This window comes from Thermobia domestica, chromosome 2 (genome assembly GCF_964235325.1).
Source record: "Thermobia domestica chromosome 2, izTheDome1.hap1.1, whole genome shotgun sequence".
Classification (NCBI taxonomy): Eukaryota; Metazoa; Arthropoda; class Insecta; order Zygentoma; family Lepismatidae; genus Thermobia; species Thermobia domestica.
This window is the reverse complement of record NC_137455.1, coordinates 104,214,418-104,230,459: the sequence shown is the minus strand read 5'-3', so window position 1 is coordinate 104,230,459 and position 16,042 is coordinate 104,214,418. Positions and strand designations below refer to the sequence as shown.

Sequence of the window (16,042 nt, the reverse complement as noted above, 5' to 3'; positions counted from 1 at the left end):
TCCGACACCTGCTGACGCTTGCCAACCTATTACTATTACACAGTTCTTATCCTTTCTTACTGTCACCTTACAAAATATTCATCCGCTTCTTTGTCAAAGTCCAACAAGCTGCTAAAGATATTCTGCACATTAATTTCACCGCTACATATTCTGGACAAACCGTCTATTTCCACTCCGACAAGCTACAGACAGAAGTCTAATTTTCCTTTGCATCTTACTTTTATCGTACCACATCATGGCTCTTCATTTTCTGTTTCTGAACATCCGCTCTCTCCTACAACACAAAATCCTATTCGAACAACTTCTGCTAGAGGAGAATATTCATTGTTTTCTGTTGAACGAAACCCATCTTACTCCTCGCTTGCATCCGCACATCTCACGTTATACTCTTCTTCGCCATGATAATACCGCACCAGCTCGGCGGGCATGTGGAGGTGTTGCCATCGGTTTTTCACCGTCAATTCCATACCGTCAACACTGTTCCTCTCTAGACGCATTGCCTGAACATCTCATCACTACACTATATTTCAAAACTCTTAATATCACCGTTGCAACGATTTACGTTCGACCAGGCCACCCCATTCCATATCCTTTCTTTCAATATATCTCTGATCATTTTCGTACTTACATCATTTTAGCTGATATCAACTTTCATAGCCGCACTGCTCATCAACAGGACCATTTCCGCACTTACCTCACTACTCATACTACTGGTTTCTTCCATGACTTACCCCAACCGACCCGCCCTGAAAGCAACACAACTCCCGATATAGTCATTACTTCTTCAAATCTAATTACACGGAATAATATAACTGTGTTAGATCCGCTTGGAAGTGATCATGTACCTATTCTGCTCGCCCTCACACCTCTGCATCATACTCCTAGTGATACTTCCTCACTACATGTCCGCACTGTACTTCGCTTTGACAAAGCAAACTGGCATGGCTACCGCATGTCTCTACAAACACAGTTAGATCGCATCCCTCCCCCTACAACAGAAGACGAAATGTATCAATCTCTTGACTCAATAACTGGCGCCATTCATACCGCATCTGCCCAATACATACCTCAGAGCACTGTTCATCCATTTCGGCCTGGCCTTTCCCCACAGTATCTTCATCTCATTCATCGCTCTCGTCAGCATTTTAGAGACTTTACTCGTACTGGTAATCTCGACTCACTTCGCCTCCATCGCCAATATCAACGGACAGTTCACAATTACCTTGTCGCCTATAAACGCCGTCAGTGGATTACCTCCTGCAACCAACTTGGCAAAGCCTCTCATCCTACCAAATTCTGGAAGCGGTTTCACCGCCTCACAGGCAAAAGTTCTAGTACCTCCTATACACTTATTGAAAACGAGCAACCACTCCCAGATGATCTCACCAAAGCTAATGCTTTTTCATCTTACCTTCAAGGCATCTTTACCCCTCTCTCTCCCGATCCTTCATTGCGCCGTCACCCTACAGACACATTACAGCTTTCTTCACCTGCCCTTCAGCCCCATCCCAATCACGTACTACCTCAGGATTCTGCCCTTACATCTCCTATTACCGTCGAAGATATTTCTCACAGTCTTCTTGGCAAAAGAAACTCTGCACCAGGTTCAGATCGCATATCCTACCGACACCTTAAAGAAGCGCCTTATGTTCTCCATTACTTATTGGCTGCCATCTACACGTTTATATTACGTACTGGACTTCTTCCGTCTCCTTGGAAAACCTCTACCACATTAATGTTCTTGAAACCTAACAAACCACCCCATGCAGTTTCTTCCTACCGTCCCATCCAGCTTACTCTCGTCTTCAGTAAATTACTTGAACGCATCCTCGTCTCCCGACTCCATCTCCATCTCTCTGAACGTAATCTCATCCCCCTCCACCAAGCAGGCTTTCGACCCCAATTCAGTATCAATGACCAACTCCTTCGTCTAACCACTCACATAACAAATCAATTTAATTCCTCCAAACCGTCCTGCCTTGTTCTATTTGATTTGGAAAAAGCATTTGACAAAGTTTGGCATCTTGGTCTGATCTATAAACTTTTTTCCTTTGACCTTCCTCTCTGTTATATCCGTTTTATTTTTCATTTTCTTACTTGTCGCCTCAGCTACGTCTCCATCAACAACCAATTATCGCATCCCATTTTCCTTCACTCCGGCGTTCCCCAAGGCTCATCACTCTCTCCCCTTCTCTATCTTCTCTATGTGGCTGACTTTCCTCCTCTCCCACCTAACGTCACACTCTACCAATATGCTGATGACACGGCGTTTCTTGCTGTTGCTTCTACCATTCAACAGATTAATCGTCTCTTACAAGCAGCCATTGATGACTTTCTTTCATGGTGCAGACACTGGCGCCTCAAGCTCAACCCTGATAAAACACAGACTATCATTTTCCTCCCGCCTGGCAAACGATGCAAAGTATACCGAAATCCGGCTAATTTCCACGTTCATGTCGATCATCTTCCATTACAACCACAGAACACAGTGACTTATCTTGGCATTACCTTTGACCGACACCTTAAATGGTCTCCTCATCTGAAAACGATCTGTAAGAAGGCTTATAATCGACTTAAGGGCGTTGGCACTCTACTCAGAATTACTAAAAAACGCAATTTATCGAAATGATCTGAGTATATAACATTAAAGCAATATATTTAAAAGTAGTAATGATTAATTTTATGTTGATATAATCAATATGCGCTTATATAATTAATTAATAATTAATTAAAATTTGTTCCAATTTAGAGCAATAATTAATAAAAATTTCGTTCCAAAACTTGAATATGTTATTCCCTGATTATTATTGATTAGAATGAAATGGTATTAAATTTTTCTTGAAGCTTGAATTGTTTTTAATTATCTTAAGAACTAGATATTGGAATGAAAAAATGCAACTAAACTGCACACCACAGCGCAAGTCCGTTTTTTGACTACTTATATTTGTCGACAGAGGCCAGCGATCTTCAACATTTATATATCGTTCTAAACACTGAAATGTCTTCTTCCTCTCGATATTATACTTCATCATGTATTACCAACGTACTTTATGTATTTCGAGAATAAATGCGGAAAGTGTTAACATTTTAAAAGAAACATCTGTACGCTAGCGCCACTCGCATTTTCGACGGGATGTTCTACAACTACAAGGTCCTACTATCACCTATTTCGCAGTGTAGCTAACGAGTTGAAGGTGTTACCAATCAGGCGTGAGCTGATATACTGCAAATACATAATGGCTCGTAAACGACCTTTATCAAAAACCAGAAAACGAAATAAGCGCTCAAAATCTGCTCAAGCCGCAGCTAAACGTCGCAAAACTGAAATTGTTGTTTCTGTTGATGATTCTTTTCCATGTTATCAAGAACAAGGAACCGCTGAAGATTCAATACAGCATGATGAAAGGTAAGATTGTATGTATATATATATATATATATATATATATATATATATATATATATATATATATATATATATATATATATATAAGCTTCGTGTTACTGGAGTATGTTAGTAGATAACTCTTTATATTCGTTTTACTTATTGTTTAATGTATATTTACATTATTTTTGTCTCTGGTTTTTAATTATGTTTTGTTTACGTTGTTTAGCATTTGTTCTCAGTACCTACCAGTTTCTATATACAATCTAATATATTGACTCACTATTTAGACTGGGACGGAATATTGTATTACATTTAATACTCTCTCACTGTGAACCAAATAAGGGTACCATTGTACTGTAAGTTATTTCAATAAATTAGAGTGCTAAGAACAGTGGCTCGCAAGGATACCCGTGAACCGTACGCCATACCAGGGGGGGGGGTCTCTATCTTCGAAATCTTGGTTTATAGGTAATATTTGTCAATTAGGATCGGACAGTAAGCAAGATATAAATAGTGTTGACGATTAAATAATATAATAATATTCACATGTGAGAATCATTTTCGTTCTGAAATATTCCATGGTACGTATAAAATTTGTGCATGTCATTTTGTTCGATCTTTAGCACAATATAATAATAATTTATTGTTAATGGACTAGAGATTATGTGGAATTAATTATGATGATACATATCATGACAATGAGCGATGTATACGAATATGATGTTGATTAAAGAGAAGAAGTACGATTATAATTACATGCCACTTGGTCCTCAAACATATTTGTCAAATAAAATATTTACTTTTGCAAAACTGAGATAGGCAGCTTCAGAACTGCGTAAACTGATGAGCAACTAGTTATATAATGCAGTATAACTATATGGATATTGTTCATGGGTGGACAACTTCACACTATCCCTCCTCTCTCTAAATTATTTCTAGTATAAAAGAACTCTTTCGAAAATAATAATTTTAGCAACTAACCTAAACTAACGATTTGAGGTGAAAAATCTGAAAATCGGACGGGTAAGTGTGAAGTTCCTTATTTCATTAGTTTGAATAATAATAATAATAAGTGTCATCTATCAGTTATGAGTACATCCTATCTCGTAAACGGTACGGTGGGGAAGAGATGAACGAAGAATTTCTCTGCTTTGCACATCACGTGACTGACTAGCTTCGGGTTAGAATTCCAAGAATTGAGAAGCAAGCAAGCAAACGAGGGGATCTGATAAGACTTTTTTTTTTCATTTGTGCTGCACAGAGGGTTTTCACATTGGAATTGGCATGTCATTTCTACTCCCCCTCCTGCCGGATTGGTTTTCCTGTCTTGTTCCGCCAAAATGTTTCTAACTTGTAAGTGTTGACTCAGCCGCGGGCATTTCAGGTGCCATAGTAGGGTATCTGTTTCGCTTTCTTTCTTTCAAGGCATGGTAAAAACGCCAGTCGGGAATCATATTCGCAAGCTCCCGCATCGTAGGCTATGACTTGAATGATTTTTTTCTCTAGAATTTATTTACATGTTGTACTATAGCAAGCAATTTATGCAGCTATTTAATTCACTTGGGTACTGGCTACTATTTAATTCTACAGCGGAAAAAAGTTGTGTAGAAACCAAGGATGTAGCTAGGGGGAGCACGGGGTCCAAATCTTGACTTGCCTTCCAAATATTTAAACTAGTATATAAATACTAGTTTGCTATTTATACTACTAGTTTAGTATATATGCCCCCCCACCCACCCAAATCAGAGCTCTGGCTACGTTCCTGGTAGAAACTAAAAAAAAAAATGTAATTGCTGAGAATTTTGAACGTCCGAAAACGTGATTCGCAAAAAAAAAAAAAAAAAAAAAAATTGACGCGCAATTACCAGCTTTGATGATTATTCCATCACAAAAGTGGTATGATAAAAGAAAAAATTCATTCCTCAGTGAGATCCGACTTTTCCAACTTCTAAAATGTGGAATTTGCTATTTATTTTTCTATAGGAGTATTTTTTTTTTTCATTTGCTCAGAATTTTCTGGGATGGGTTGGGTAAGACCCCCGTCCATCTGCACGTCTCTATATATATCACGTAGCTATCATTGTATCACAATGATGCCTCTGAAACTTCTGGATTAATTTTAGATTTCCAAACTATGCTATGCATAAGAAATTGAAGTCCTTTAGAACGGTTGTGTCCGTCCGTCTGTCTATCTGTCAACAGGTATCACAGCAAAAACGGTAAGAGCTATTTTCATACAATTTAAGCGGTAAAAACTATCGACAAGTGGTTTTCGGGAATCGATTCAGCATCCCAGGAACAGATTCCATCTCCTTCAAAAACCTCCTACTTAAACCGAAAGTGGTCGATTTTTACCACTTCCTGTTTCAACAGTAATACTCATAACCCAGAAACGATAATATCTTGCGTCAAACGGTTCTCAGAAATCGATTCAAGGTGTGAAGGAAACAAAACACTTCGACTTCTGTATTTCCACTAAAACCGGAAGTGGTAGAAATTCACTACTACTTCCGGTTTCAATATTGATTTTCATTGACATAAAAACTGTAAGAGTTATCGACAAGCAGTTTTCAAAAATCGATTCAGCATCCTAAGAATATGTCCTATCTCCTTCACCAATCTTCAAGTTAAAACGGAAGCTATACAAATCGGCCAATTCCGGTTTCAACAGTATTTGTCATAAGTCAAAAACGGTAAGAGGTATCGACAAGAGGTTTCTGAGAATCGATTCATCGTTCCAAGAATAGGTACAATCTCCTTCGACAATCTTCTATTTAAACCAAAAGTGGTAGAAATCAACTACTTCCGGTCTCTACTATTTTCAGTTTTACTATGTAATTTGTATAGTTTGGAAGTCTACCGTAGTTTCACACTGTGGAACGATACTCACTTGTTTCTTCTTTCAGAGACAATCGTCAATCGCAGAATTGATATGTCATGCTCCACTAATTGAAATCAAGCGAAATTCTTTTAAAATTCTTATAATTTATGTGTGGATGGATACACATTGAGTAAGTAGAGAAAATTATGAGAATTTCTGGGAGCCTATCAGTTTTGTGGATTCATGTAATTATAAAATATGTTTCAACTCTACGATTCCAGGTTGTCTCGAAACTTCGTTTTTACATATTTCGCAAACATATACCTCGAGAAAGATAATTTTGAAGGATATGTTTAATAAACATTCCTTTTAATATTTGTAGGAAAAGTAGCTATTTGTGCTTACAATATCGCTTACAAATTTCAGTTCACCCTGTCCTGTTTCAAGAATACTTTACATTATTTTTCATATTAGGTCAGTTCAGATGAAAGTACTTTATTGAAGTATCCTCCCGCGGACAGCATGGGAATTCGATTTATGAAGAACATCGCCGCTACCGTCTAACGTCATCCACGTTCGGTAAAGTTGTGAAACGTAAAGATCACACTTCGTGCCATGTGTTGGTGAAAGACATTTTACACAAGAGAAATCTATCGACACCATCAATAGAATACGGAAGAAATCATGAAGATGTTGCTCTACGAAAGTTTGCGGAGGAGAAGAATGTGACAGTAGAGAAACGAGGATTATATATTGATTCTAAGTATAGTTTCTTAGCTACTAGTCCAGATGGTAAGAAATATTTTTCAACTACTTTGTTGATATAATATAATAATTGTTTAACTCTAATAAGTACTGTTTGTTCAGTGTGCTATAATTAGAGGTATTAACTGAATCTGAACGAAACCAAACCACTTCCTTTTTGTTTATGGAAAAGGGACAGACAGATTATTATATTACTTTTAAAAAAATCTTTTCATTCTAGTCTATCAATTAATTCCCTGCTAATCATATTTCAGGATATGTAGTAGAAGATGATGCGTTAGTGGAAGTAAAGTGTGTTCCTTCACTCAGAAATAAGGATGTCACTGAAGAGATAAAGAAAAAGAAAGGGGCATTTTTCTTAGAGCCCTTCCAGACGGAACTATAGGACTAAATACAAAAAACAAAGACTACTACTACCAAATTCAGGGCCAGTTGAATATTACAAAATTAGACAAATGCTTTTTAGTTGTATACATTGATGATAAGTCACCTTTACACATTGTGGAGGTAAGAAGAGATGAAGAATTATGGGAAAATGTTATGCTACCGAAACTTATACGGTTTTTTAAAGAGTGTATTCTTCCTGAGATAGTAGATTCTATGGTACAACGTGGGATGCCCTGCAGAGACCCGGAATATATCCTAAGTGCTCAAAGCAAGATCGCCAAGAAAAAAGACAATGATCGACCAAAGATGAAATAGGTGTAATAATGTATACACGACTCCAAAAGTGCATTACCACCTGCAATTCTCCTTTTCCTGCAATAGCAGGCAACCCAAAATGCTCGGCGCTTCGGTTGGTTGCCAATTCGAAAGGCGTTGGACCAAACATCAATTTTGTAACAAATATATCAGTGTGGCAAACTGCAAATAAGAGAATAAAACAAATTGTTAAAAATGACAACTTTATTATTGTGACGGAGTTGGATGACATCAAAAGTTACAAAATGATCTTACTTAAGCAGTTCAAACAAGATGAATGGCAAGAAACAGATATCAGAGGAAACCATTTCTCTCCTTCCATTCCGGAAGAAGAATTTCATAAAACAGAAAAAATACATAATGTAAAAGTTTAATATAAAAGCCAATCCCAAAATTTTCAAAGCTGACACCCGAAAGGCAAGAACAACTGAACCAAAGTGAATGAAACTGTGCAGATATATTGCAGACGTAAAATGAGGAAATCCGGGTTTCGAATTTTAACGGAGAAAGCGGTTTGGTGGGGCCCGGACCCCACCAAACATTTGGTCACGAAATATCAAACGTGCTAGTAACAGTATGTCAGATTGTGTAAAGAACATGAAGAATTGCAACGAAACTTTATGTATGGACAATACGCAAAAAATAAACGATTACGTTTTTTGATTTTCTCCTGAAAAACAGTTTTAGGGGCAAAAGGCCCAACCCAAAATTTTGGAAGTTGACGCCCGAAAGGCGAATAAAAGTGAATCGAAGTCAATGAAATTGTGCACAGATATTGTCGACGTAAAATGAGGCAATACGGGTTTCGTATATTCCTGAAAAAAGCCGGTTGGGTGGGGAAAGGACCCGTCCAAAACTTTGATCACGAAATATCAAAAGTGCTAGTAACAGTATATCAGATGCGTGTACAGGACATAAAGATTGCAACATGACTTTGTGTATGGACAATACGCAAAAAAGAAAAGAAAACGGGTTTCTTATGTTCTGCGGAAGCACGGTTTTAGGGGGCAAAAGCCCCAACCCAAAGTTTTGAAAGTTGACGATCGAAAGGCAAGAAGTGAGCCAAAGTAATGAAATTGTGCACAGATATTGTAGACATAAAATGAGGATACAGGTTTCGTATTTTCCTGCAAAAAGGGTTTGGTGGGGCACGAACCCCTCCAAACCTTTGATCAAGGAATATCAAAAGTGCTAGTAACATTATGTCATGTGTGAAAAGGACATGAAGAATTGCAACATAGCTTTGTGTATGGACAATACACCAAAAAATAAACGAATACTGTTTTTTTATGTTCTGCAAAAAAAACTGTTTTTAGGGGGCAAAATCCCACTCCCAAAATATTGAAAATTGGTGACCAAAAGGCAAAAAGAAATGAACCGAAGTGAATGAAATTGTGCACAGATACTGTAGACATAAAATGAGGGAATGCGGGTATCGTATTTTAATGAAAAAACGGTTAGGTGGTGCACCGACCCCCCAAAACCTTTGATTACTAAAAATCAAAAGTGCTGGTAACAGTATGTCACATGTGTGTAAAGGACATGAATAATTGCAACGATACTTTGTGTATGGACAATACGCAAAAAATTAACTAACATTTTTTTATTTTCTGCGGAAAAAACGGTTTAGGGGCAAAATCTCCTACCCAAAAGTTTGAAAATTGACGCCGGAAAGGCAAAAGGAAGTGAACCGAAGTTAATAAAATTCAGGGCAGATATTGTAGATATAAAATGAGGGAATACGGATTTCGTATTTTCCTGGAAAAAAGGGTTGCGTGGGCCCCGGACCCCTCCAAAGCTTTGATCAAGGAATATCAAAAGTGCTAGTAGCATTATGTCAGATAAGTGTAAATCACATGAAGAATTGCAACGTAACTTTGTGTATGGACAATACGCAAAAAATAAACGAATACGGGATTTTTGTTCTACGGAGAAACGGTTTTAGGGGGAAAAGGCTCGCACCCGAAATTTTGAATGTTGACGTCCGAAAGGCAAGAAGTGAACCGGAGTGAATGAAAGTGTGCACAGATATTGACGACGTAAAAGGAGGATACGGGTTTCCCATGTTTCTGGAAAAACGGTTCGGTGGGGACCGCACCCCTCCAAACATTTGATCACGAAAAATCTAAAGTGCTAGTATCAGTGTCAGATGTGTGTAAAGGATATGAAGAATTGCAATGACACTTTGTGTATGGACAATACACAAAGAATAAACGAATACGGATTTTTTATGTTCTGCGTAAAAGCGGTTTTAGGTTGCAAAAATCCCCACCCAAAAATTTTAACGTTGACGCCCGACAAGCAAGGAAGAAGTGAATCAAGTAGATGAAATTGTCCGTAGATATTGCAGACGTAAAATATGGATACGGTTTTCGCATTTTCCGAGAAAAATGGTTGGGTGGTGCACGGACCCCTCCGAATCTTTGATCACGAAATATTAAAGTGCTAGTAACAGGACGTCAGATTTGTGTGAAGGACATGAAGAATTGCAACGAAACTTTGTGTATGGACAATACGCAAAAAGGAAACGGATACTGTTTTTTTTATTTTCTACAGAAAAACAGTTTAGGTGTCAAAAGCTCCCACCCAAAATTCTGAAATTTGACGCTCGAAAGGCAAATTAAAGTGAACCGAATTGAATGAAATTCTGCACAGATATTGTATAACATCAAATGAGGGAATACGGGTTTCGTATTTTCCTCGAAAAAAGGTTGGGTGGTCAGGGATCCCTCCAAACATTTGATCATGAAATATCAAAAGTGCTAGTAACAGTTGTCAGATGTGTGTAAAGGACATGAAGAATTGCAACATAACTTTGCGTATGGAAGATACAAAAAGAAATAAACGAATACGGTTTTTTTATGTTCTGCATGAGAACGGTTTTAGGTTTCAAAGGCCCCACCCAAAATTTTAAATTTTGACGCCCGAAAGGCAAGAAGAAATGAACCCAAGTGGATGAACTTGTCCACAGATACTGCAGACGTAATATGAGGATACCGGTTTGATGTTTTCCTGGAGAAAACGGTTGGGTGAGGCACCGACCCCTCCAAACCTTTGATCACGAAAAATCAAAAGTGCTAGTAACTGTATGTCAGATGTGTGTAAAGGACATGCAGAATTGCAACATAACTTTGTGTATGAACAATAGGCAAAAAATAAACGAATACGCGTTTTTTATTTTCGGGGAAAAACGCTTTTCAGGCCAAAAGCCCCCATCCAAAATTTTGGAATTTGACCCCGAAAGGCAAAAAGAAGTGAACCGAAGTGAATGAAATGTGCACAAATATTGTAGAGGTAAGATGAGGGAATACGTATTTCGTATTTTCCTAAAAAAAAAAAAAAAAAAAAAAATGAGTGGACCGAGGCGTTGAGTGGCAAGGAGTAAACCGAAGCGAATTAAGTTGTATGTAGATATTGGATATGTAAAATATTGCTTTTCGTGTTTCACAAGTGTCGTGTATTCATCTGATTTCTTCAAATTTGGCAGATCAACTACACGCACAAACATTATAGTGTATTTTATAGTATTTCAGGAGGCATGTTTAACCCTTAGAATGTTTATGCGCATAAACAAAAAAAACGTGTCAATTTATTTCCAGTTTGCTCTTGTCTGCCAAATTTGAAGCAAAACTGATAGGGTTACTTCAGAAAGACGAAAGGGTTTATTTTACATAGGTTCTATATAATATCTACACAAAATCATTTCCTTCGGTCCACTCCTTCCTTCGCTATTACGGTATTATTAATTCTTTTTTTCGGATGGGGCCTAGGCCCCAACACTGTTTTTTCGCAAAAATTAAAACACGATTCACTTATTGTTTTGCGAATAGTCCCAATACGAAGTTTCGTTGCAATTTTCCATTTTTAAGGGACTTCTGACGTATGCGTATTTTTATTCTCGTCACCAAAAGTACCGTTACATCGCCGTAACGGGTATGTAACCGCGCGGTACTCAAAGGAAGGGATAGTTGTATAAGAATTTGTGATTAATTTTGAAGAGTTTTTTATTTTGACTAGGGAATTAACATAGATATAAGGAGTAAATACACAGATTTGAAGCATCAGTGCACTGTCATCTGTGTAAAGATTTGTATTCTCAGCTTTTCTATTTATTGTTTTATATGTTAAGTTAAACACCACAACATGTATCACTGATATCGTAGATCGTATTGTTTTTTGTAAATCGTGTCTGTAACGTGTTGTCAAAACATTTATCTCCAGACATGATGTAGAGAGAAGAGAAAGAGATACATCTGCAATATATGTATATGTGATTTATGAATTAAGTGTAGGAATTACGTAGTTAAAGGACACGTAAGAGAGCGAAAAGGAGATATAGAAGTCTGAACTTTCATAAACGTCCTAGATAGGTGAAATTTAAAATTGCAAAAGATATCACGTAATTTATCTTTCTTTTCTTATATTCTAGTATATTTTTTCACATTCAAACATCTCTATCCAGAATTACGAGATCAAAGTGAATAGAAAAACGTTTCCATCTGAAGGATTAAATCATCAAAAAATCTTTTGACTCGGACTAGTTTCGAACTCACAACCCTTCAATCCATGAGTCAGCGCTCTACCGATTGAGCTAAAAACTCCTGTTGTAAAAGACTCATTTCTACAACTACCCGTTGATGAATGGTGTGTATAAACCAAGTTGGCCGAAATGAAATCTTTGAGTTTTACATCCCGCGGTTATGCCGGTTAGGCTAAAGGAGGCGGTGATGAGTAATTAATGAAATGGTGGAATGAAGAAAGTGGGAGGAAACGGGAGAACCCCGAGAAAACCCACGCACACGGTGTTTGTCCACCACAAAGTTCACTTGGCGGGGGCTGGGATCAAACCCGGGACCCCAAGCACAAGCGGTGAACGCTCTACCACTGAGCCACCGCGGCCCGACCAAGTTGCCCGAGATAATTGCTTCATATAGCTATTGCTATAAAAATAATAATAATAATAAGAAGAAGAAGAAGATGATGACGAAGAAGAAGAAGAAGTACAGAATTTTAAAAGACGCATTTGTTAAAAGTTTGTATTGCGGAGTAAGTCCTAATATGAGATTTTAATAAATATAAATGTAAGCGTGGTTTATACGTGCGTATTGCTCAAACTGCGCAGCTCACTACCATAGTCCCATAGGGGTTGTGCGCGTATGGTACAGTAGCCTTGCATATTCCTCCATTTGGAGGGAAAAGTGTTGCTATCTGAGAGCATCACTTAGAGAAACAGCCACGAGATAAATCTGCAGACATTCCATTCACGTTAAGTTCAAAGAGAGAGAAATTAATGCAAAGAAATCGAAAATAATAATACGCATCATGCAGAGACCGACAAAGTATAGAAAGCTAAACAAAATGGGAAAAAAGGAAAGAGAGAAAGGAAAGAGCAAAAGACATGGGAATAAATTAAATTTTAACGTGCAGTCTGCGTCTTTCCCCCTGTACCTGTCTTAGTTTTTCTTCCTTCATAGGATAAATCTCTTTCAGCATTGAACGCGAACATCATTTATAGTGTTTAATTCCTTGAAAGAAAATATAATTCAGTCTAGGGTGCGACTCGAACACAGAATTTTTAGAACAACTGTTACACACTCTACCCACTTATCTATAGGTATACACGCTGGATCAACTGCGTATATAAATCAACTATTACACGCGCTGTTATCAAACGTGTTAAGTCAGTCATTGTCAGTGAGTCGGTGAGCTATGACACAGACTGTTTGTCCACCACAAAGTTAATTTCGAGGAGGCTGGGATCGAACCCGGGACCCCAAGCACCAGAGGTGAACGCTCTACCGCTGAGCCACCGCGGCTCCAGCTGTATTTAGAGGCTAACGCCTTTGAAAGAATCACCATTCATTTCAGCGACCGTGAAAACTAGGGATTTGACACAAATATCAGTCATTTTCTAATATCATTACATGTCCCGGTAATTGCACCCCTCCCCTGAGAACCCTGGTTCGAATTTTAAAAAAAACGCTTCGTCCTAGTCTGGGGCCTGGACAAAAGTATCCGTGATCAAAATTTAGTAACCTTATGTCAACTCGTCTGATCCCCAGGACGCACACAGACAGACACACAAGCAAACTCGTGCTTCATACACACAACAGATAGAACAAACAGCGTTCTTTCGCATAGAACGTTGTTATGTTGCTCCCACCCAGTTAAGCCTTCTACTAAGTGCCGGAGGGCATCAGTCTTTTATACGTAAACACGTCTGTTGAATTTGCCTCTTCTATCGAAGTAATGGGTCGCGTGTACTCTATTTTGTTGTTATTGACCTTGAAGAACCAACAAATGGTTTTTCATGAAGTCACAAGTCGCTTTAGTCCGTGAGGTTGATATACAGTAGACATGACTTATGCTTTACTCACCCGTTGTGAAATAGAAAGATTATGTTGGTTTTATCTAAACACCCACAAATCTGTTATAGCAAGAGGCCTTTCCACAACTACTTCCAATCTGGATTAAATTTCACGGCTAACTTTTTGAATTATACACAAGAGTATCATTGATATGTTAGTGTTAATAATATTTATGGGACCAAGGACAGGTTTTAAACTTCCAAACTATGCTGTGCATAAAAGTAGGAAAAGTTCCAGAGCCCTGCAAACCCAGGCCCAAAGACCGGCCCGGCCCGGCCTGGATGGATCTGTATTCAGTGCCCGGCTCGACCCGATCCGGCCCGGCCCGAATCTCGAGCCGGGCACAAAGGGGCCGGACACTAAACTGGCCGGGTACGAACGAGCCGGGCTCTAAACGGACCGGGCGTAACCGGCCTGGGAACAACCAAGTAGATAAGTCAAGTCAATCGTTCAATATGCAATGGGAAATGAGAAATGTATCGTCATAATATTACAATGGCTATTTGTCCTTCTCGAATAGGAAAATCGTGTGAAAGGTTACCCAAGGTTTTCTTTCTATGTCCCTATTCTGTCTGTCTATTTGTTATCTGTGCTTGCTCTGTCCAGCCATGTTTATTATACAATAATACAGCTCATAGACGTAAAAGTCTTATACTACGCTCATTAGCGCATTATGAGTAACAGAGAAGATATGTAAAACTGTTACACCGTATGTGATACTAATACTACAACTACTACAGTGATACTGCTATTACTATTACGATTACGAATGCTAGTGTTAATTCCACTATTGCTGCCACTGCTACTACTATTACTACTATCACTACTGCTACTACTCATTAATATACTAATGCGACAGCGAATACCACTACTGCTATTACTAGTAATACGAAAACAAAACAATGAAAATGAAATCTTTGAGTTTTACGTCCCACAGTTATGCCGCCTAGGCTAAAGGAGGCGGTGATGATGAGAAATAAATGAAATGGTGGAATGAATAAAGTGGGAGGAAACGGGAGAACGCCGAGAAACACCCACACACGGTGTTTGTCCACCACAAAGTTCACTTGGCGATAGCTGGCATCGAACCAGGGACCCATCCACTAGAGATGAACGTTCAACCACTGAGCCACTATTCCAGGAACACCTAATCGACCCTGGCATCTTGGTGATTTATTTGATCATTATGCAACTCTATCCATCACGACTCTGGAACTCACTAAAGAAATAATAAACACTTCTGACCAGAGTATATACACACTTGTTTATTAAAAACTAAATTCCAGTGTAACAGTTTCAACAACTTAACGTTGTCTTCATCAGACACTAACATCAGCAGTTAGTGTCTGATGAAGACAGCGTTACGTTGTTGAAACTGTTACACTGGAATTTAGTTTTTAATAAGTGTGTATATACTCTGGTCAGAAGTGTTTATTATTTCTTTGATCATTATATTTTGTTATATTTGTAGTATCATAATATAAACAATACAGAAAGATGTAACACTATTTGGTATTTGCCTTGGTAATTGAACATTACTACAAATTGTACTGATCTTATGAACACGCCAGTTCACGGTTTTGGCCTCCGTGGTCTTATGGTAGCGTACCAAATTCTACTTAATAGGTCAAGTACTTGATTTTATCATACGTTCTTTAGGTAACTACGGCTCAGACCGTATGGATGATGATGGGATGAATTGGTGGAATGAAAACAGTTGGAGGAAGCGGGACCACCCCGGAAACTCCCAAGCACACGGTGTTTGTCCACCACAAAGCTCACATAGCACAAGCAGTGATTAGTCCGTCTACCTCTAGCACCTGATGTGAGTGTTTTTCCTACTGAGCCAGCGTTGCCCCTCGTAGATCAAGCATCGGATCACATTCTATGCAGACCGGCCATAATAACTAGCATTACTCAGTTTTTTTTTTCTCTATTTAGAAGGTAAATTTGGTACCACCAGACACGTCAACTCTGACGCGAAGTCGTAGCAGTTGTAGT

General features: G+C 38.4%; 1 protein-coding gene across 1 annotated transcript; it reads left to right on the top strand.

Annotated features, from left to right (window-relative positions):
- The first annotated feature begins 235 nt into the window (after nt 1-235).
- On the top strand, nt 236-7,356 carry LOC145679119 (uncharacterized). Its single transcript, XM_081749711.1, has 3 exons — nt 236-1,808; nt 6,711-6,998; nt 7,226-7,356. The coding sequence occupies exons 1-3, from the start codon at nt 236-238 to the stop codon at nt 7,354-7,356; spliced, it is 1,992 nt and encodes a 663-aa protein (XP_081605837.1).
- Nucleotides 7,357-16,042: the final 8,686 nt, after the last annotated feature.

Bases quoted from the DNA above. Each gene is read 5' to 3' on its own strand.
- LOC145679119 (XM_081749711.1), top strand. From the start codon at position 236: ATGGCTCTTCATTTTCTGTTTCTGAACATCCGCTCTCTCCTACAACAC. The intron at 1,809-6,710 runs GTAAATTACTTG...ACTTTATTGAAG, and splicing joins CCAGCTTACTCTCGTCTTCA to TATCCTCCCGCGGACAGCAT. The intron at 6,999-7,225 runs GTAAGAAATATT...ATCATATTTCAG, and splicing joins CTTAGCTACTAGTCCAGATG to GATATGTAGTAGAAGATGAT.